This window comes from Carassius gibelio, chromosome B13, assembly GCF_023724105.1.
Source record: "Carassius gibelio isolate Cgi1373 ecotype wild population from Czech Republic chromosome B13, carGib1.2-hapl.c, whole genome shotgun sequence".
Classification (NCBI taxonomy): domain Eukaryota; kingdom Metazoa; phylum Chordata; class Actinopteri; order Cypriniformes; family Cyprinidae; genus Carassius; species Carassius gibelio.
The window spans coordinates 1592196-1617195 of record NC_068408.1 but is presented as its reverse complement, the minus strand read 5'-3'; the positions used below and the strand labels follow the sequence as shown (position 1 = coordinate 1617195).

General features: G+C 37.6%; 1 protein-coding gene across 1 annotated transcript in view; it reads right to left on the bottom strand.

The window, feature by feature from the left end:
* Window positions 1–25000, bottom strand: part of LOC127969953 (inositol polyphosphate-5-phosphatase A) — a 144027-nt gene that overhangs the window by 62209 nt on the left and 56818 nt on the right. The window contains exons 5-8 of the mRNA XM_052572126.1: window positions 17501–17564; window positions 16077–16180; window positions 5323–5375; window positions 3214–3333 (exon numbers count right to left, since the gene is read on the bottom strand). Of these exons, the coding sequence (XP_052428086.1) occupies window positions 3214–3333; window positions 5323–5375; window positions 16077–16180; window positions 17501–17564 (341 nt within the window). The remainder of the gene's footprint in view (window positions 1–3213; window positions 3334–5322; window positions 5376–16076; window positions 16181–17500; window positions 17565–25000) is intronic.

Sequence of the window (25000 nt, the reverse complement as noted above, 5' to 3'; positions counted from 1 at the left end):
GACAATGGACTATATTTGTGTGAAAATAAAAGCGGGGCACAATGGGGCTCTTTTAGGCCAGATTTCACAGTTGTGATGTAAAACCTCTGCGGCCTGAACCTGAGCACATCTTCTGAAAGGAAGAACATATCTGTGCACACAAAAGACTGAGGAACTGATCGAATGCGTCAAAACCAAACCAATCTGCTCAGAAACGCACGTCCGTTTGCCTGCGACGCAACAGCGAAACATCGCGATTTACAGCCCGTGCATATCAAACACCGACCACACAGAACGAAGACGCTTCAGAAGTCAGGATCCTTCCCAGGAGGCTTTGAGAGACAAACAGCACTCGTCTGTTACTGAGCTTTATACCGAGTTTAACCTTGCATTCAGGTCGTCTTGATAAATAACGGTTCTAAACCATGCATAGTGTTTAGTAAGAGAACGAATCTTGGCAGACGCTTTGAGACCCTCAAGACACACATCATTTATTTTTTTCAGATTTTTTACCACTACTTTTAAAGAGATGTAACTAGTTTTGCGTTCGGGTCATTTTTGACCCGGGTATGTATGGAGCAACATTGGCGTCAATTTTTTTTACAATTATTATTATCTATGAGGTTAAATTAGTTTCAAAAACTTTTGTAACATATATTTAGTCTTTTCCCTATATATATCACCAACTTTTGGACTGAATTTTGTTGGTGAACATGAATACGTACATCTATTGATAAACCACTGCAGCATTCTTTCATCTAAAACTTAGTTTACACAAGCAAAAATAATTCTGTTTGAAAATCAAGTTTTGTAAGAAAATCAGGGGGAATTAAATTCAAAGGAATTCCAATGGAGTAAATACTGATAATTCTCTGATTATATGGTCTTATAAATTTCATACAATGATATTCTCAAATAAAATCTCTCATCAACATGAATAAAAAAAATAATAATAAAAAAAAAAAAAAAAAATATATATATATATATATATATATATATATATATATATATATTTTGCATCATAGTTTTCTGGTGTAGTTCAAGTGTAATCTGAAATTTCAAAGAATTTCTACATTTTTTAATGCGTAAGAAAGAGGAAAACATTCTAAACTCATTTGTTTTCACATTCTCTCATTAATGATAAGCTGCTGATCAGAAACAACTTGGTTTTAATTGAAAAATATTAAGGCAGTCATGGTTTATAAATTCAAAAGCATCGATAAATTCAGATTAAAATATTAAAATATATATATGTGTGTGTGTGTGTTTAGTGCAGTTCATTTGTAATTTGACATTTGAAAGAAGTTCTCAATTTTTCAAAGTGTAAATGCAGTAATAACTTTGAAAAATTCAAAACTTAATTGTTTCAGATTCACTGAAATTGCCGATCAGATACAACACTGTTTTAGTGGAGTTATATATAAAGTTATGACTGCTTCTGATTTTTCAGGTCCAATCAGACCTGGGATGCGAAAATAGCATAGAGATTCTGAATGCATTATGAGGGTTAAAAACGAGGTGAATGTGTGAGGAAAAGTCAAACTGGAAGAGGTCTGAGTGCAGGGGGAGGCGCGGACAAAGGCCTAAAGTCGGTTCCCAACCAGCGCTGAATGATGGCACTGTTGGAGGTAGTGCTGCTTTCTAAAGGCTGTTCAGCCACATTGTCCTCCTCCATCACAACAGGAGAATAGACTTTACTGGTGGCTGCCAAAAGGTTAGTAGCGCCTCTGAAAAGAGCCTGACTTTATTCACTGCTTTGGGGGAAGGTGTTGTGCGCCGCTCGGACGGATCTGTACTCCATTCAGACGCGTGGAAACACGCTTCCGCCTCAGCGCTCCACTCTTATTATAGAGTTATAGAATTATAGAGTATTTCAGAGATTCCTAAAGTGTCTTTCAGCCGAACCCCTTTGTGCTGAAATAAAACGCACTTAAAGTCCCACTGAGATTTTGTGTTCATATGTGACCCTGGATCACGAAACCAGTCATTAAAGGCAATTTTTTGAAATTGTGATTCATACTTCATTAATAAATCATATCTCTATTGATGTCTGGTTTGAGATACAACTATTTGAAAATCTGGAATCTAGAAATCTGGAAAATCATATTTAAAGTTGTTCAAATGAGGTTCTTATCGATGCATATTACTAATCAAAAAATACGTTTTGTCATAAAAGAGAAATGTAGAATTGTAGAATTGTCTACTTCTACAAATATCCCTGTGACACTGATGACTGCTTCTGTGCTGCAGGGACACATGTTAAAAAATGTAACAAAACATTCATATGATCACAGTTATTTGATTATTTTCAGTAATGCTTATTTTAATTTTATGGTTTCAATTAAATAAAAATGAATATTAATGAGTTAAAATATTTATAAATGTATATCGAGTTTTTAAGTAAAGATTTCAATAATTAAATAATGATGTAACAATTCTCTGTTGTCGGTTAATGGTCACATGACAAACAGGTGAACAAAAAATATTTTAACTTTTTATTAAATGTTTTATTTTGATGATTTCTATTTAAATACTGCTTTAATCTTTTAGGATTTAATTAAAATAAATGTAAATTTATTTCATATTCACAAGATCAACATTCACATGATTAGTTATTTGGTCATATTTAGTAGAGCTTATTTTTATGTTTTTTGTTTTGTTATATATATTTACAGTTTTTATTTAATTAAAAGAAATTAATATTAAATGTCTAAAAGTACCTTTTAAGTTAACATTTCAATAAATTAATAATAACTGTTGTGAAACAATGTTTCATCTTTTTAGTGTTTTTATGGGTTTTATTTTAAATAATTTTTATTAAGATCTTTTATGATTGAATTAAAAGAAATGCAAATTAAATCAATTAAATAATATTTTCTTTTAGTACCCTTTGAGATGTATTATTATATTCAATAATGTGATGTCAGTTAATGGTCATAACATACAAGTGAACAAATAACAATTTTTTTTTTCTACAAGTTATTTGATTTTTACAATATTATTTCCGTTGGAGAAGATGATTTAATCAGAGGAAAACAAGTGCTGTGATGAAGTGTTTTTGAGATGAATATAAATAAAGAGCTGGAGATCTGTGGAAATCCTCAATGTAAGCAACAAGAAAGGTGTTTTTAATCTGTAGATAACGGGGTGATACACCGCTCTGGCCTCTCACTGGACACGAGTGAAAGAATATGATCTGATCTCTTGATATGATTGTGTTCAGCAGACTCTCACCTGTCCAGCACGAAGCCCAGCGCTTTCTGCCTCGTCCCAGAGTACACGGACGGACTCTTCTCCCATGCCACCAGGTTAGATGCGTCGTGAAACAGGTGGATGTTCACCAGGTCAAAGGCACTGAGAGAGGAAACACATTTATATTATCAGCTGTGTGTCTCAATGCTATGGGTTCGATTCCCAGTCAATGCGTGAATGTGAAACAGATACAAAATCAAGCACCTGTGAAGTGTGCCAGGTGAAGGAAACACCTTAAAACACTTAACACTTTCTATGAAGCCACAAGTGACTAATTACACAATAACTCACATTTCATGGGTTAACCTGCATTTTACTCTGTAAGTGTGCACAGGTAAAAACAATGGAGTGAAAAATAATTCAAGCTTATTTCAGTGATTCCCCAGTGATTCATTAATTATTATTATTTATTTAAATTAAAAACACATTTAGAAAGTTCTATTTTTAATGGTTTTTCATATTTTAGTATATTATTTTTTTCATTTTAATTAATTTTATTTTGTTTGATTTAACTTAACTTTAAATTACTTATTTTAAATTAGTTCATTTCAATATTTTCAGTCTTTCCAATAGTCTTCAGTAATTTATTTTAATTGCTTTTAATTAACTTAAAAATTTATATTTGTATTTTATTTTGCTGTTTTATTTATAACTTCTATAATATGAACATATATTTATATTTATTTTATTAATTTTTTTAAATAAATTATACTTTGTTTTATTTTGATTTAATTTTAAAATGTTATTTGTTATTTTAGTTTTTATTTCTATTAATAAAAAAACATTATTTATTATTTATAATTAATATAATTATACAAATTAGTTAGATTTATATAAGTTACATATTTTAATTTAGTAAAAATATCATTTTTAAAAAAATAATTTTATTTTAACTTTTTTTCTTTCTATTAATTTAATTACTGATTAACTCTTCGTCTTCGTCTGTTTCCCTCGTCTGGGAAACCCTGCTGAGTTTCATCAAGTGTTTACACAGAATCAGATGCAAGTGAACAGCTTCATACAGCCTCATCATGAAGCTGTGGGTTTCTCAGGTCTACACATGAATAAAGGCCAGAAGTGATGTGCTCCGATCAGAAGTGCTGAGGAACGTCTCCGTGATCAGGTCTGGTCTGTTATTCCTCCCTTCATCTGGTGTCAGACTCTTGTTCTCGTGCCGTGCTTCTATTGCATTAGCCGCTCTCGATCTCGCTCTGATCATGTCATCTGTCATCTGTGAGCGCTCTGCTAACGAGATTAGCTCTAATCTAATCCTGCGGCTCTAGCTCAGAAGCACAGACTCTTATCTGAGTGACTTCTCCTCGAACCGAGCGCCGGAGAACAGAGGAAAGGATTCATGGCTTCACCTGCATCTCAGGCACTGGAGGAGCAACAAGGTTTTACAGCGGTCTTTTTATTTATTTTTGATAAAAGCATCTGGAAAATGACTAAATGTTAATGTAAATTTTGACTTTTTAATGACTTTATTTTACTTCATAAAAGGTATTTTTAATTTTATTTAGATTATTTGAAAATATTTAAATTTTTTATTTTATTTTATTAAAACAAATATTATATAATAACAAATATATATAATTTAAGTAATTTATTAAAAATGATTATAGTGTTTTATTTCTGATTGCTATCTACATTATTTTGAATATTTTAGTAAGTGTTATACGTTTTCATTCTTTTGACCATTTATGTTACGTTCATATATTTAGTGTTTTATTTTGTTTTTATATTGTTTATATTGATCTTAATTTTATTGTAAAAATATGTCATATTTCATAGTATTATATTTCATTTAATAAAAAAGTATATATATATATATATATATATATATATATATATATATATATATATATATATATATATTTTTTTTTTTTTTTTTTTGTATAAAATATATAAAGATGATCCTTTTTCTGGATGTTCTCACCATGTCTGCTTCATACACACTTAGTATATAAATAAATATGAGTTGTGACACTGATGTATATGAGTCTGAAGCTCAGTCAGTAAGAGTGAGGACCGTGTGAAGGGTCTCTGTGAGAAGGGACTGATCTGGTTTAGGACAGAGATGAACTCACTCACCAGTCAGCCAGCGCCCATCGGGTTCGGATGAAGCCTTTTCTGGACCATTTAGACTGCAGGAGGAGAAAAACCATCAGCACAGAGACACATTCAACCCAATCACATCCCTTCAGCCACTGCATCCACCGTCAGAACTCATCCATCAATCATTAGACCCCAACTCTGTGCTACTGCTTCTTCAACTCTTGACCCCAATAAAATATACACAGAAATAAAATAATAATAATAATTAATAGAAATAAAAAGATGCACAAAGATGAAGAAAATGAGGTTTGTCTGAGTCTGATTGAGAGACGGCAGTATTCTGCAGTTCCTGTCTGATCACATGACTCACCGTTATAAGTGATGTGTCCTGCTTACTGATGCACATAACCTATACTCTCTCTCTCTCTCTCTCTCTCTCTCTCTAATGGGGAGTTAACTGCAGCGATGAATAAACTAATTACCGACCAGGTCACATAATTACAAATTGACTAATGTTATTTAAAAACTCTCTGATGCAAATGAAAGGCCTGAGAGCGATTTGATTGCTCCTCACATCTTTCAGCCAGCATTAGGACAAGATTAACTGGATCAAATTCAATTACATTTGCATACTTGAATTAATCTGTGGCTACAGCGAAGTCGAGCGCATGATTCTTCTCCAGATCTTACAGCGCATAAACTAACTACAGTCCACGATACAGATACAGATATATACAGTACACACAGAAGATCTCTCTCGATCGATAATTAAAATAAAAGCTCTAACGCATTCAAATTAATGTGATCTTACTGCACGATTTCATCTGTTTGACCATACTGAGCTGCAATGACCGCTGATTATACTTTAGATACATTATATAATGAAATTAAAAACAAAATGAAACATAATAATAAAATAAAAGAATACTTTTTTATTAGAATAACAACATTAGATTAAACTAGATAAAAAAACATAAAAAAATTAAATAGTATGATACAATTTAATTCAAGTTTATTTGTATAGCGCTTTTTACGTTTGCAATGATAAAATAAAATAAAATATTCTGTTAAATATGGAGAGAAAAATCTGAATATCTGCAGCCATTGGACAGGTCACTGCAATAAAATACAATTAAGTTTGGCAAAATAAAATGAAATAACAAAAGTGAACTATTCGTGTAAAAATGTGTCAAAATGCTGCACTTGGTGATTATTCATGTAAACATTCGTCGGTCATGTAATGAATGTAAAGAGTTGAGAATGAAAATACGTGTGTAACAGTAATGTTGTGACTGGGCTATATTTTATTTTATCAAAATATTTGATTATTGGGTTAAATGCAGAGCACATACTACAAATTCTGAGTATGGGTCACCATACTTGGCTGTGTCACGTCACTTTCACTTTCACTTAAATATGTATCATCTTTAAATAAATCACTCATAAAAAGTTTTGTCATATGGTCCCCTCATGATCGTGTTAAATAATCGTGATTACAATATTGACCAAAATAATCGTGATTAAGATTTTTGCCATAATCGAACAGACTCCAACACCCACCCGCCTCCGCTCCAGACTCAAACACCCACCCGCCTCCGCTACAGGCTCAAACACCCACCCGCCTCCGCTCCGGACTCAAACACCCACCCGCCTCCGCTACAGGCTCAAACACCCACCCGCCTCCGCTCCGGACTCAAACTCCCACCCGCCTCCGCTCCAGACTCAAACACCCACCCGCCTCCGCTCCGGACTCAAACACCCACCCGCCTCCGCTACAGGCTCAAACACCCACCCGCCTCCGCTCCAGACTCAAACACCCACCCGCCTCCGCTACAGGCTCAAACACCCACCCGCCTCCGCTCCGGACTCAAACACCCACCCGCCTCCGCTCCGGACTCAAACACCCACCCGCCTCCGCTCCGGACTCAAACACCCACCCGCCTCCGCTACAGGCTCAAACACCCACCCGCCTCCGCTCCGGACTCAAACTCCCACCCGCCTCCGCTCCAGACTCAAACACCCACCCGCCTCCGCTCCGGACTCAAACACCCACCCGCCTCCGCTCCGGACTCAAACACCCACCCGCCTCCGCTCCGGACTCAAACACCCACCCGCCTCCGCTCCGGACTCAAACACCCACCCGCCTCCGCTCCGGACTCAAACACCCACCCGCCTCCGCTCCGGACTCAAACACCCACCCGCCTCCGCTCCGGACTCAAACACCCACCCGCCTCCGCTCCGGACTCAAACACCCACCCGCCTCCGCTACAAGCTCAAACACCCACCCGCCTCCGCTCCAGACTAAAACACCCACCCGCCTCCGCTACAGGTTCAAACACCCACCCGCCTCCGCTCCAGACTCAAACACCCACCCGCCTCCGCTACAGGCTCAAACACCCACCCGCCTCCGCTCCAGACTCAAACACCCACCCTAGGGGTGGGCGATATCTCGATATTTAAAATATATCGAGATATTTTTTAAACACGATATGGATTTTGACATATCGTATATATCGATATATTGTTTATATTCTGATTTCCGCCACTTTGCTTGTTTGCCTTCCCTGTGCTGTGCTCGCCCCCCGCCTCCTTGCTTTTGTCCCCCCTCACCTCGCGTGTAGAGAACTAGTCAAAAAAAAAAAAAGACAACTGGCTCCATTATATGGAGATACTTCAGTTTTAAGGCGTAGGGCGAACGGCAGGCAGATGTCTACTGTAGGGCCCAATGAAACGCGGACGGAATCGCGGAATCCAGTCATAAAAATGGAATTTACAGTTTAACGCGGAATGTCACGGAATTGGTCAAATTTTAAATGAATTAATCAAAAGTCGGTCATGCACTTACATCAAATCGCGAAATGGACTAATATCTGCAAATATTAACCCGGAAAAGTCTATTTAAATATGAATCCTGCATGTTCTGCGTGTCTGTGTCAACGAATGGAGCAGAAGCGCGTCTTCATTCATTAAACACGGAAGCTCGCATAACGCTAAACACGATATGGATTTTGACATATCGTATATATCGATATATTGTTTATATTCTGATTTCCGCCACTTTGCTTGTTTGCCTTCCCTGTGCTATCGACAAAAGACAAAAGACAACTAAAGACAATTTTTTTCACATTGTCTTTCCTCTCTCTAAATAAAGACGTGAACACATGAGGAACATCTCCAGAACTGCACTGAGAGTCACTTCATGAGCATCTGACCGTTTGATTTGAGTAAGACTAGCTCATATCACATCATAGACTGTGGTATCACATACACAGAACTGTAAAGGTAAACCCGTCAAAATAAAAGTATTTGACAGAAATCTATTACTATTGTACAGCAGAATGTAGATAGCCCACTACTACTACTATTAAAATGAAACGAACATAATTTTATAAGGAATAATCACACAACATTTCTCCCATGTTTTATTTTTAATAGTAAATCCCCTTTAAATAATTAAAAGATAAATTAAATGAATGTTTTATGCCTTCATTTGATAATCAGTAAAATGTAAATACACATAATTTCTGAAGGGAAAAAAACATTTCACATAAGGCTATTTTAAGAATTGTTTTTAACTAATTAAGTTGTTTTTATGCATTTATGCACACAGAATTAGGTAACAATAAAACATATGGTGAAGAAAAAAATAAAATGTTTCATAGGCCCCTTAACATGTAATATTTGCCATATTTGTTTTTGCAGTAGTTTTTTGGGGGTTATTTTTCCTGTAAAGATATCGAGATATATATCGTATATCGAGATATAGCAAAATATATCGAGATATATTTTTTGCTCCATATCGCCCAGCCCTAACCCACCCGCCTCCGCTCCAGACTAAAACACCCACCCGCCTCCGCTACAGGTTCAAACACCCACCCGCCTCCGCTCCAGACTCAAACACCCACCCGCCTCCGCTCCGGACTCAAACACCCACCCGCCTCCGCTCCGGACTCAAACACCCACCCGCCTCCGCTCCAGACTCAAACACCCACCCGCCTCCGCTCCAGACTAAAACACCCACCCGCCTCCGCTACAGGTTCAAACACCCACCCGCCTCCGCTCCGGACTCAAACACCCACCCGCCTCCGCTCCGGACTCAAACACCCACCCGCCTCCGCTCCGGACTCAAACACCCACCCGCCTCCGCTACAGGCTCAAACACCCACCCGCCTCCGCTCCAGACTCAAACACCCACCCGCCTCCGCTCCGGACTCAAACACCCACCCGCCTCTGCTACAGGCTCAAACACCCACACGCCTCCGCTCCGGACTCAAACACCCACCCGCCTCCGCTACAGGCTCAAACACCCACCCGCCTCCGCTCCGGACTCAAACTCCCACCCGCCTCCGCTCCTGACTCAAACACCCACCCGCCTCCGCTACAGGCTCAAACACCCACCCGCCTCCGCTCCAGACTAAAACACCCACCCGCCTCCGCTCCAGACTCAAACACCCACCCGCCTCCGCTCCAGACTCAAACACCCACCCGCCTCCGCTCCAGACTCAAACACCCACCCGCCTCCGCTCCAGACTCAAACACCCACCCGCCTCCGCTCCGGACTCAAACTCCCACCCGCCTCCGCTCCGGACTCAAACACCCACCCACCCGCCTCCGCTCCGGGCTCCAACACCCAACCGCCTCCGCTTCGGGCTCCTACACCCAACCGCCTCCGCTTCGGGGTCCAACACCCACCCGCCTCCCCTCCGGGCTCCAACACCCACCCGCCTCCGCTCCAGACTCCAACACCCAACCGCCTCTACTCCGGGGTCCAACACCCACCCAACCTCAGCTCCAGACTCCAACACCCAACCGCCTCTACTCCGGGGTCCAACACCCACCCGCCTCCGCTCCAGGGTCAAACACCCACCTGCCTCCGCTCCGGGGTCCAACACCCACCCGCCTCCGCTCCAGACTTAAACACCCACCCGCCTCCGCTCCAGACTCCAACACCCAACCGCCTCTACTCCGGGGTCCAACACCCAACCGCCTCCGCTCCGGGGTCCAACACCCACCCGCCTCCGCTCCGGGCTCAAACAACCACCTGCCTCCGCTCCGGGGTCCAACACCCACCCGCCTCCGCTCCGGGCTCAAACAACCACCTGCCTCTACTCCGGGGTCCAACACCCACCCGCCTCCGCTCCGGGTCCAACACCCACCCACCTCAGCTCCAGACTCCAACACCCAACCGCCTCTACTCCGGGGTCCAACACCCAACCGCCTCCGCTCCGGGGTCCAACACCCACCCGCCTCCGCTCCGGGCTCAAACAACCACCTGCCTCAGCTCCGGGGTCAAACACCCACCCGCCTCGGCTCCAGACTCAAACACCCAACTGCCTCCACCCCCGGGGTTCAACACCCACCCACCTCAGCTCCAGACTCAAACACCCAACCGCCTCTACTCCGGGGTCCAACACCCACCCGCCTCCGCTCCAGACTCAAACACCCACCCGCCTCCGCTCCAGACTCAAACACCCACCCGCCTCCGCTCCGGGCTCCAACACCCACCCGCCTCCGCTCCAGACTCAAACAACCACCTGCCTCAGCGGCGGGGTCCAACACCCAACCGCCTCTACTCCGGGGTCCAACACCCAACCGCCTCTACTCCGGGGTCCAACACCCACCCGCCTCTGCTCCGGGGTCCAACACCCACCCGCCTTCGCTCCGGGGTCCAACACCCACCAGACTCAAACAACCACCTGCCTCAGCTCCGGGGTCAAACACCCACCCGCCTCGGCTCCAGACTCCAACACCCAACTGCCTCCGCCCCGGGCTCCAACACCCACCCGCCTCCGCTCCAGACTCAAACACCCACCCGCCTCCGCTCCAGACTCAAACACCCACCCGCCTCCGCTCCGGGCTCCAACACCCACCCGCCTCCGCTCCAGACTCAAACACCCAAACGATTATAATAAAACAAGACAAAGAATTAGATCAAAACAAAAAAAAATCATAATAATATTAGTGTGACGAGTGGGGCGGGGCCGAGAGATGTGGGAACGAGCGAGGCCGGTAGAGTGATTGGGAAATCTGCGACACCTGCGCCCCACCGCTGGTCTTGAGTCCCACAGAGGAGATGGAAGGATATAAAACTGGAGCGACGATAGTGAAGGACGAGGCCTGGGCCATTATTTTATGTTTTGCTTTTTATTTATGCGCACCAGTCGTCAGTGAGGGGCTGGTGTGCTGTTTTGTGTTTATTTGTGATTATTAAAGTTTCATTTTGATTGTGCGCCGGTTCCTGCCTCCTTCTTCCCGATGATTTTGGAGTTTTTATTATTACAATTAGAAAATAAGATAAGGGTAAAATAGTATAAATAAAATAAATATTATATAATATTCTAATAAAATAAAGTTCAATTATTTAAAATAAAAAACATTATTATTATTAAATAAATTATATTATATTCAAAAAAATATAGATAATATTGCATCAACAAAACAAGATTAGTCAAAAAGTAAAATAATATTATATTATAATAAAAACAAAATAAATTACTCAATATAGAATAATATATTAAAATAAAACAAGATCAAATAATGTTAGTAAAAAAAATTATATTATAATAAAATAATAAAAATTAAAATTTTACAACATTATAATAAAACAAGATTAAATTAGTTAAAACAAAATTAATTAAATCATGCTATTTTAAAATGAGGTTTGACAAAATAACCCTATAAAATAAGATTAAATAAAATAAACCAGTAAAATAAGATTAAATTAAATAAACCAGTAAAATAAGATTAAATTTAAAATAAAATACGATACAATAAAAAATAATTAAAATTAAATTAAAAACCTTTAAAAAGTGCAAAAGAGATCTGAGCACTCTTTAACTCCATCGACTCCTAACAGGTGTAAATGTTGAGTTGAGCAGGTATTTTCTGTCTCTGCTCAGAAATCAAACACAATCAAGCCTCAAATAATGGAACGACTGGATTAAACTCAACAACATCAACTCAACCTTTCACAAGCAGCACATGTTGTTCAGCCGCTTCTCTCCGATTCAGCGTTTCAATTAATACTGTGCCGCTGGCTGGAGCAGCACTTAAAGCCATAACTCACAGAGGGGTCCTAAAGGGAAGACGGGTCACGCGCTCATTACACAGACCCCGTGAAGAGCCGCTTCTGTGGAGTCAAGGGTATAAACACACATCAGTCACAGCTGCCTCGTTCTGATTGGCTGCTGGGGAAACCGCGGCTGTCAATCAAGCGCGGAATGCAGGTGATGTCATCGAGACGTTTGACAGACTGACGCTTTATTGATGAAGCAGCTCGGGAAAAACAGACCGCTTTTAAGAGCAGGTCGAGACAAAGTGAGGAACACAATACGTCGATATGTGCTCCAGATATAAATGTCTGCTGTTTGCAACTATTCAAAGAAAGAAAATAGAAAAAAAAAAAACTTCCAATAAATCTTAATTTACCCCCCCCCCCCCACCTCCCCTTTTTTTAATGTCTGGAATATCTCTGCTCTCAAGTACTAGAATATGGAAATAGCTTTTACTGTACTTCCAACTTTTTTCCAGTGCAAATGTAAAAAAAAGAGGAAGTATTTTTTTTTGCAGTTCATGCAACCTTTTTGCAACGTCTTTTACAATTTTATTTCATCCAATTTAATCCTAATTTATTGCAGTGATTAGTCCATCACCTGCAGATAGTTCATATGTCCATATTTAAATGTAATATTTTATCTTATTTTAATTTTCAATCTTCAATTACTGCATCTTGATATACTATTACAATAACATTAGATTAAATTTGATAAGATAAAATAAATCAAAACATTAAATTAAAATAATTTATACAATGAAATTATATTACTAAAGTAAAATAAAAAAATATATATTTCACAATCTTATTTTATTTTGTCCAATTTAATATTTTTTTTTATTGAAGTGACTCATGTTACGTCATGTTTCTGTCCGTATTTGAAGTGGATATTTTATTTTAATTTTCATTCTCTTGATTTAAGGATGTTCAGATATTTGCGCTTGACTATTTATCATGTTTTATTGTAGTGACACGTCCACCAGCTGAAGATATTCCTTGTTTTGTGTTGAATCTCAACTAAATGCATCTTGATTGAAAGTTTCAACTCAACCTTATGAATTTAAGACTTTCTGCTTGGCTTTTTTTCTGAGCGTTTTGGGCTTTAATCTGTGGAATGGTAAATTAAGACCTTTTAAGACGCACAGAAACCCTGATAAAAAAAACTACAAGCTGTTTGGTCAATAGTGTAGAAACTCACAGATTGACAGAAGTGATGAGTGAATTCTGATTCAGATCAAACATCACTGCAGGGGTTTGACCGTGTGATAACAGATCGCTAAAACACGCGAGCAGCCGCCCAAAGCGTCCAAACAGCGCTGCGTAATAGGATTCTTAAGCGAGGCAGATGGATGGCGAATCCGGGCAGGTTTCATCTACTAAAAGACGGCATAAATCACGGGATGAAGCCGAGGTTATCGCCAGCCTGCCCGCCTCACGAGAAACCTGCATTAAAGCATTAGTGAAATTAATTCATCTTTCATAAGAGGTTGGAGCCGTATCTGTGATCTACGATAACAAGCAATTTCTCACTACTGAGAAAGCCCTTGATAGACTACACAAATCTGCTGCTTTAAACGGCCCAACATTATGTGGAGCGCTGCTCTCCGGAGATTCATGAGCGCGTAAATCAATGCATCGCAAACTTTTCTCCTTCTGTTTTCTCTCTGCTCTGAAGGTGCGCCGCTTCTGTAAACGTCATTGTTTTCTCATCAGGAGGAAGCATGTTATTTGTGAAAGCGCTGGAGATCGTAGCGGAGCGTGAAAGGCCAGCGCGCTGTTTTTGCATGTATTTACGGGCCGCTGTTTGCCGGAGCGTGGGAGACGGATGGGAGACGCGGATCCAGCAGACACGAGCGCTTTATTAACATATCAGCCCTAAAGAACGCAGATATGAAACACTGCCTGCAGTAAATCACACGCTCAACCCTTAAATCCACTAACATCAACCTACACACAAACAAACCAAAGCCCACTTCAGTCATATTTACTGCATGGAAAAAATTAATAATAATATTGTGCTTAATTACAATATGTATAAATATTAGAGCCTGACCGATATGTCGTTTTGCTGATATTATCGGCTGATATGAGTGTGTCGCCGATATATCGGTATCTGCAAAAATGCAGCCAATATGAAAAGACTTTTACAGAACAAAATTAAAATGCTTGGAATGGTGTAATTACTTAGTTTGTCCAGCAGAGCACACTCCATTGTTTGCTATTGGTGACCTGGATGAGACATTCATTTTGTGTTTATTTATAAAGTTATATTTTGTCACACTCCACACTTCTAGTAAGTTTCATCGGTGTGTGAAAACAGTTGTGCAAATCCGTGAATAAATGTTCTAAAAATAAAATTCAACAGAATAAAAAGTTGAATGGAACTGAATTGAATTCAAGTTGAATAAACTTCAACTTTACTGTTCAGTGCACTGATGCCAGACTCATTTTTGATGATGAAGTTTATTGTTATGTTGTTAAGTGCCTGCTGCGTTACATATCTCTGTCACGTCGTTATAAGTATTCATCACCACATTTGAGGGATCATTGCAAAAACTGTGTTTGTGTGTATATTTTCTGTTTATGTATATACTGTATCCTATACATAGTACCAGTCAAATGTTTGAACACGCCAATGGGAAAGGTAATGTTCTATAATATACACAAAGAATATCGGCCGATATATCGATACCGGCTTTATTATTTTTAATCCCTAATATCGGTCCCAAAAAATAAAAAACATATTGGTAGGGCTCTAATAAATGTAAATAAATACATTTAAATATATATTAGTAAGACAATTTTTAGACACTATATTACGTATTTCGACACAAATTAAAGTTTTAATTTAGTTGAAAATGTAAACCAGAAACAAGGTTTATTCTAATTCATTAATCACATTTATAATTAATAATGAGCACTCAAATGAGCTGAATAAAAACATTTATCCATAAAATTCAAACAAAAATCTAAACAAATCACAGAACTAATTGCAATTATTGGATGGCAGACTCTACAAAAAAAATAAAATACAAATGAAAATAGACTCAAAACGAGAAAAATAAAACAGAAAATAGAGAAATGTATGAAATTTCCGTGCATTACAACGAATTACTCCAATACTCCATTAATTTGCATGTTTGAAACATCTTAAACGCCAATAAAAAGCATATATATATATATATATATATATATATATATATATATATATATATATATATATATATATATATATATATATAAAATATGTTTAAATTACAGTAAAAACTGCTGAAATTAAATTCAAAGACTAAAATTCTAAAAGAGAAACCGTGAGTGCCAAAAACTTTATTAACCACAAGTCCGTGTTATGATTGTAGAAGTTTAAAGAGCTGTATGTTATTAAATAAAACTAATAATTAAGGGGAACACGTTTATAGTCATTATTATTCTCTTAAAAGGGACATGATATGAGAAATCAAGTTTGACTTAATTTTTTGTCATGTAAGAGGTCTTTGTACCTTTTTGTATATTTTGTATATACTTTTGTAATGAACTTCACTGTGAACCAAATTAAGCAGAGATTTATTCACCATAATTATGATTCAAGACTGATCAGTCAAGCGCTCATCTGGACATCAGGAGACACTTTCCTCTTAATATGAACCTGAAATCTGAGGAAATGTGACTGAAGCAGACCTCTCTGATCTTATCGTTCACAACACTCTCACGATGATGTATGAAAGAGCAGACACACCTCAGGGAAATAGTCCTGAGGAAACTTCTCTTTCTCCAGCGAGGCTGCGCTCGGAAGAGCGTCCGAACACACCTCCTTCCCAACCACCTTCCTGAACTTCTTGGCTGTGTGAAGGGAAACCAGGAGGAATAAAACAGAACTGATTAACATGCAAACATGTGCAGAGACTCTGATTAGAGCATGAGAGATCAGGGCAACTGCGCCACCTACTGCTCACATGCAAAGTTTGTGTCTAATAACACTGAATGAATGAATGATGCATTTATATGTATAATATCAATGACAAATATCTAGTCTTTAAGTATAAAACTCATTTACATCAACATAATTTAAACAAATATAAAATTTAAATGCATTCAAATTATAAATAATAATAATTAACAAAAATAAAGTAATTATAATTAAAAATAATTTTAAACACAATTAAAGGTATATGCATTATTATTTGTTTGTTTGTATTTATTTATGCTTTATTTTATTTTTTATTTTTAACTACATAAAATCTCCTGGCTATAATTTATCAGGATGCTTCACTTAAATTTACTTTTGTGTTTTGGTGTAATTCTCATGACATTGGTGGAAAAGTCTTTTTTATGTATAAAAATTATACTTTTAATTAAGTTTATTTCAGCATATTTTAAATAAATATAAAACTAAAAAGAAAAAAGTACTTGAATGCATTCAACTTATAAAAAAAAATTAAAGGTAATAAAAATATACACATTACATTTTATTTTTATTTTTAACTACATAAAATCTCATGGCTATAATTCATCTTGGATGCTTTATTTCAACTTTCTTTTGTGTGATTAATACATAGTAATTTTTACTATGATAATTATTTTTTACCTTTATATCAGTTCAAATAATTACAGCATAAATTAAGCAATTACTAACATGTTTAAACACTTTCTTTTTTGTCGAAATGCACGTCACTGTAAAAAATGATGTCAGACGGGAAAACACTTCTTTATCACTGTTCTTTTTCTTGAAACATGCTCTTATTTTTGTGTCTTGTGGTGAAATATGATTAATTCAGGTTTTGTGAGTTTGATGGAGAGTGTGATTACGGCCATCATGAGAGAGATATGGTGGTCTTTAAGAGCTCTGGGTTTGAGCGGGGCTGAAGGGTCCGGCGGGGGCTAATGCTCACACCGCTGTAATGGGAGTGGCTTTAATTAGTGTGACCGTCGGGACATGCGACCTCTGACCCCTACCGCTGATGAGGTCACGCTAACTCTCCAATAGCTTGAGTGCACTATTACCACAGGCTGAAATCTCATGAATTAAATCCTAATATTAATAAGCATTACTGTTTCCTATCGGTAACTCCATTTTAGCATGTTTTATGGCTTCTGAAACAACCTTGACCGCGCTGGATCTGATGGGATTGATGACACGCCATATTAAAGGGACACACGTACCTTTGAAATCAAACTGCTGGATGTTTTTCAAGGATTCGTGGATGAAGTAGCAACATCCCAGTGCCTGAAAGACAAAGAGAGAGAAATTACTCAACATGGAAACTCAAAGGTGTGGCTTTTCTGGTCTGAAGATGTGCATCTGGGCCAATTCTTCACCTGTTTTGTAAAAACTGGGGTTGGCCGATATTTACATTTACATTTATGCCTTTAGCAGACACTTTTATCCAAAGTGACTTACAGTGCATTCAGACTAATTTTACATATATTTTATATATTTTTTACCAGTATGTATGTTCCCTGGGAATCAAACCCAAAACCTTTTTCGCTGTTAATGCAATGCTCTACCACTGAGCCACAGGAAAACACATATACCTGCATTTTTATTATCGGTATAGCTGTATTTTTTATTATCGGTTTGGCTGACATATTAGGAAGCATTATTTTGAACTATATATTTTATTTCAGAAATTGTTATGCATGTGTTTTTACTGTGTTTAAATTAAACACCATGATACCATATATATCGGCTTCATATCGGCTATCAGCTGCCAAGATATGAGTCATCAAAAAAATCCATATTAGCCGACCGATATTTAGTAATCTAAAAAAACTCTAAATACCTCCAATTAATCTATTTTGAAATATATTTCATTTCAGCAACTTTTTGCGTGTTTTTACAATTTTTTAATTAAATATTGAGATATTATATATGTAGGGTCCATCAGGTGCCAAAATATCGGTCATTATAAAATCCATATCGGTCGACCATATTTAATCATTTTAATTGAAAGAATATCTATATCGGTTAACCACTACTTTGTATAATATCAAAAACACATCTAAATGCATGCAATTAAATCCATTCTGAAATATATTTTCAACATTTGTTATGCATGTGTCTTTACCATTTTTTTTTTCATATATATTGACTATATATCAGGTTTACACGACTGGTGAAAAAATATTTATCCATGTGTTTTAACAAATTATTTATTAATTATTTTAATATCATGTATATCAGCTTTATATCTGAAAGATATCGACATTGAAAAAAACATATTCGCCGACCACTGCTTGGTAAAGCACTAAAATACATCTAAATACATCATATTAAATCTATTTTGATTTAATTTCTGAAATGATGTATGCATTTTTAAAATGTTAATATTCTGAAGTCATATAAATCGGTTGACCACCGCTTAGTAAAGTAGTAAATACATCTAAAACCTGAAACGAGCACTTTTAATACTGGGTCAATGCATCATTGTAGTCAGATGCAGATACGGTTCGCAGGATATCAAGTAACGTCAGTCGTGTTTCATAACTTCATGCGTTTATGTAAAACCCAACACCACAAAAGAGCACAAACTTGCTCTTATGAATATGAAGGAAAGGCCTCTTTTCTTATGTAAGGAGTTCACGGCGCTCAAATATAACATGTAAATTATAGCCAGAGCCGATTCTGTCAAAGCGCTCGATCTGAGCTGCTCAAAGCAGCACAGTCAGAGTTTAGCATGACCAAAGATTTACTTCAATAGGATTATATTCTTCATTTTTACTGAACAATCAGACAGTTTCTGTGTCTGTCGACGGCCCAAACAAACGGAGCCTGCGGGCGTAAGGCGCCGGGGATTTGATGCGGTTCACAGTTCACTAACTGCTTTCCTGAGCGGCTTTTGCACCTCTAGTCCTCAAGTTGGCCTAAAAAGAGCGAAACCTGCTTCCTGTCCGCTCAGGGCTCAATGCAGCGGCCCAAAACTGTGGGCTAAAGCTCTCAATAGTGTCTAAAGACAGAGAGAGACGCTCAGGCATCAGCAAATACAAATGCTCAGAGAATACAGTTAGGAAGCAAGAAAAGAGCACAATAGAAATGGTTGGAGACGGACTGAATGGCCATCTGACGCTCTCAGGTTCTCTCTGCTTCACTGATCTTCACACATATGCAAGATCCGAGTCCAAAATCAACACTCGCCAAGAACAGAGTGACGGTAAAAACTAGTTTGGCGAGTAAACGAAACCGAATTATGTGCCAGTTGGCTGGTGAATTTATTAGGACCTAAAAGAGAAACGCTGAGTCTCTTCTGCTCATCGATGCTCCATAAAAATGCAGTAAAAATTGTAAAATATTTTTACTATTTAAAACAGCTGTTTTCTGTGTGAATCTGTGTTAAAGTGTAATTTATTTCTGTGATGCACAGCTGTATTTTCAGCATCATTCCTCCAGTCTTCAGTGTCACATGATCTTCAGAAATCAGAATAATATGATGCATTTTATTTGTCAGGATTGACAGATTAATAGAAAAATAAAAAAGAACAGCAGTGTTCATCTGCTCATAAAGAGGGAACACTGGTCCTAAAAAAAGTTGTGTTGTTTTGTGTGTGTGAATGAGGAAGATGCTGCTGATGAAGATGACGGCGGTGGACTGGCACTGAAGGACTGTGGGCACAGAACCCCTCCTGCATTATTTATGAGCGCCGCGCGGCTCATCTTGAGATTAAACATTTGCTGATTTGTCAAAAGCACAAACAGAAGGTCCCGCTCACCCCAGCGTTCACATTTAATTGATGAGAACATTCCCGGCGCGACCCGAGCGGCCCGTCGAGGAGAGGCGCGATGAAGGTCAGTTTCCCGGAAAGGCTCCTGTTTATTTCTGTTTGCTTTAGTTTATGTGCGGTTTCACCTCAAACGGAGACGGAGACGCCCATTCCACACAACAACTGTATGAAACAGCAGACGATCGATACAAAACACATTCATTCCCCAAACGACTCGATTCAGAAGAGCCACGTTTCATCTGCCATTAAACTATTTCTACTACAACAGCATGGTTACACTTAGCGCATTTATAACAGAGATCTCGGTGCAGAATTTGAAAATGTGGCATAATTTAATTCTATTGAGCATTATAAAAGTTATGATCAGTGTTTGCTGTACTTCTCCACCTCAGAATAAACCATAAACAAGGCACTGTAATCACAGATATCGTAATAATAAATCCAAACACAAGCTCTAATGAATATTTAACGTCAGAGTTCAAGCCGGTCTCCTCCTGAGCTCTTCATGAAGAAGCTATTATATTAGCGCCCCACAATTAATCCATTTGTCCCACGCAGTGACAGACTCCAAATATTAATTGGAGCCAGACGGCGCTGACAGGAAACTCTTATCTTTTAAGCAATGCTTTACAATGGCCAGTGTCAAGCGTATGTTTGTCACGTCCAGCGTTATCGATTACCTGCCAGATTCACTCCAAATAATTAAAAGTGTATTTTACATATTTATAAAGCGGACTGTCACTTAATTTTCCATTAGTAAAATGCACTCTGTTAAGTGCGCGGCGGGCCGGACGAGGAAATGAGTAATCGGCGTAATTGCAGACAGAAAGACAATAACCCAGCCATAAAGGCAGATTTTATTGGGCGCTCTGACAGCGAAGGTCTCTGACCCGGGTTTGGACCGAACAGAACAGAACCAGGACGAGACCTCGAGGGTAAACCACAACATCCTCTACACAGGGTTATGGAAAAACTGAAAAAATACTTTAACTGAAATAACATTATAAATAATTATAACAACATATTAATTACAATTTTATAAAAAAAAATTTAAACTATATTTTTAAATACCAATATTTGATTAAATTTGCATGTTTATTTTGCATGTTTATTTTGCATGTTTATTTTAAATAAAGGTATTTTTGTTTATAAAAGTTGTTTTAAAAAAAAGCAAAAATAATAACTAAAACTTTACCTAACATTGTGAAAAAATAAAATAAAATAAAATAAAATAAATAATAATAATAATAAATATTATTATTATTATTATTATTATATATAAAAAATAAATATTTAATGTTCCCAGCATCTCATTTTTGTATAGTTTAAATTTACGAACTAATGCAACTACTAATACATTTAAAATTAATTAAAACTATACACACGTATTAAAACTATACACAATGTACATATTTTTTTAGTTTGTCATAAAAATTATAAAAACACAAAATTACAAAAAAATTCTAAAATTAAAGTAAAAAATATATATTTCTAAATGTTAACAAAGTGTATTTAATTTCAGTTAGTTGTCACCATCTCGTTGCATTGTTTAAATGTATTTACTAGAACAACTACATCTAATAAATTACAAATAATATAAAGATAAAATCTAAATAAAAATAAACTATACTAGAACTAGCGGTTATTAAAAATCTAGCATCCCGCATGAATATTTACTGCATGCTTTAGTCAGTATGCAGTTTTCCTGTAAGATCTGCGGTAAGACTGCATGAAGCACAAGCAAGCCATGAATCATCTTCAACATTTGCTCTGAAATAACATCATCGCTGGAGTAAAGCGCTGCTGAAGGCCTTCAGACGAGACACAGGCTGAGCTCCGCGCACGCATTCACTGACCTTTCATGGATTTTTTGCAGTGGCTTTGAAAAATGAGCCATAAAGCAAACATAAAAGTGGTCATTTTTCCACAGCGGTCAGACCTTGATTCCTGTGAGAGTGTGACCGGCGTGTGTGAGGATGAGCCACCAGACGCTCATCATGTGTGAAGGGAGACGGCACGTGTGTGTGTGTGTGTGCGTGTGTGTGTGTGTGAGAGAGATCACTGTTCACGATGCACAAAATAAAAGGAAGAAAATCCAAATTGAATTTTATGTGAATGTTTTTCTCAGAAGAACTGGGTGTTTTCAGAAATGGCGTTTTCTTTTCATACTGCATATTAAATTAGTATTAATACGCCCAGAGCTGCAGTGTTTACAGCGGTAACCAAGGAAACGCTGCATCACTTCTCCATAAGCGCCACCTGCTGTCAGAGAGTGGATCTGCAGCTCCCTCAGAGCTTCTGCTGTTTCTGTCTTATACAGATGTTTTATGCAGCATCATTTCACAAAGCTAAAGTCACGTTATTCGGTTTTCACAAGTTTTTTTTTTTATTATTAATTCATGATTAAAATGCAATGGTTGCCTCTCATTTCAAATGGCTGTGGAAAATCAAGGTGCAACACAGAGTGAATATGCAAATGTTATTTTACATGTAATCTTTTCAATTTCTGTACATGAACATCGTCATTAAACCTAATGCATAATTTCATTTATATCTTTGTGCTATAGGCCTATATTTCTACACACACACACACACACAAAATACAGATTTGTTCAGGAATAGAGCTCAACTCTTCTCGCAGTATTGAACAGGAAGTTGTGCTGAAGTTGCAGGAAGTTCAGTTTTTTGTGTGTGTTTCTGTCAGTCTTGTATTTTGTCCGCTGTAATCCCAAGATCCTTTGCTCTCTCTCTCTCTGTCCTCTTTCATTCTGCTTCAGTTTGTTCCTCTGAACAGCGCTCCTGATCTTCTTTCATCAGACGTCTCGATACGCAGATCGCCCTGATAAACTGAAGCAGCGTTTGTGTTGTGAAAAGCCCTTTGCTTGTGATTATTATCACACAAATCAGGCCGTGACATCGTTTATGGATGTGAGAATGTTTCCAAGCGTCTCTCTCTGATGCACTGAGCTGTAACTAAGCCGTATGCAGCGGATCCCACGACTTTACATAACCTTCACATAACACCTCATCTCGCTTTCACATAAAGACAAAGAATCCACGGAGCTCAGGCTTCACGCTCGCTGCTTCAGCTTCCAGCATCTCTGCTCGATTAAAACACATCCTTTGATTTCACTGTTACGGGGAATGGAGCTGTTGCCGTATTTTGGAGAAAGAAACAGGGTTTCGGCGGCTCTCAAAGTCTTAAATGAGTCCTTCCACAAATGAAGGCCTTATAACATCCTAAATTGGGTCAGAAAGTCTAGATCTTGAGTATCTTTGAGTATCTTGTTCAGTATTTGTGTCTTGTTTCCGGTGCAAACGTCTAAACATCCTTTAACTGAGACTTTAACATTTATTTATCTGAGTACTTGTTTATATACCGTTATTTTCTTAATTGCCGCCTCATTATTTATTTATTGGATTTGTTTACTTATTTTTTTAGTTGTGTGTTAATTTAATAAGAAATAAACCTAATTAAAATAATAAAGTTTATTATTAAAATATTAAAATAATAAAGTAATAAAAATAATACAATTATTTAATATTTTACTTCATTTACATATTTACTGTTACTTACATATTTAAAAAAGTTATTAATCCTTTAGGCTACTTCATTTACAAATTTATTTATTAAGTCTTGAGTTGATTACTTGTTTGTTGCAATCTGATGTCATTGAATATGTAAATAAATCCAGTAAAAAAAAAAAAAAATTAAAATAAATATGTAAATAAATCCAGTAAATATTTTCTGATTTTTGTTTTATTTACTGGATTTATTTACATATTTTTTAAGGTTTTATGTTAAATTAAATTATATTCATTTTCACACAGTATATACACCACTTTGTTTGTAAAGTCTTTTCAAATCTTTAAAAAAAATGTTTTCTAAAAGTAAAGCAGATCCAAGTAAACACTCTTAATTTTTTAATCAATGAACATTGCTTTTCTAGTAACAGTTATAGTTATAATCTAAAAGAATAGTTTATAGTCTCTTTAACTTGTTAATTTAATTTCCACATTACACTTTCCATTCAATCTACTTCCTTTCATTCACATAAGAATCCTGTTTGTGAATCATAATGACCGTGGCACGAAGGCGATCTCACGATGAAAATGACGTGATGTGTGCGTCTTCAGAAGCAGATCAGAAGCAGAAGTTGGTTAGAGTTTATGTCCTTGTGTCTCTTTTGTAAGACTCGGCGCAGTCACATCCAATCACGTCAGCCACGAACGCTCATAATCCAATCAGATGCATAAAGAACGATCACAGGAACCGGCCAGATATTAAAGAGCACGATAATCTAGATTGATGAACGTTCAACGTCAACATTAACAATATTTTCATGCGTGGGGAATAAAGAGAAATCGATCGTTCTGTGGAGCGATCCGCTCTGAAAGAGTCTCCGTCTAATGAGGATACCTTTCTAAAACAGAGAAATATTCTTTTTAATTATTGGACATCTATAGTGGAATATGATTTACATTAATGAGCGTAAGTGTATTAAGGCGTTTTATCATTGGCATCTGAAACGATTAAATGATGGTGCATGAGAACCAGCGCTCGTGGACGTTTAATTAGTAATGGAGGCCTGAATTGTTCGGGTTTGACGTTTTTTGTGTGCAAATCTAATAACGCGGACAATGTTTATCATGTACGTGGCTCTTCAGAAGATGATGTGATTAGCCGAGCACTACATGCTCACTTTAGGAAACCTTGCAGAGGAAAACACTGGAAACGTGTGCTGCTTCTCTTTGGTCATGCATCGTTATGAAAATACAGTCGTAGAGAAAGTTGCATGTACAAATAAAGCACTTCTGGGATGCTTTAAAACATTGCATTTTCCAGCAAATACATCGGCGTGCACTTTACTAATCGAATCTGTTTACCTCATCTGAGCAGAAGCTGAAGGCACTGTGTTTAAGAAAAGCAATGATTTTTATGTG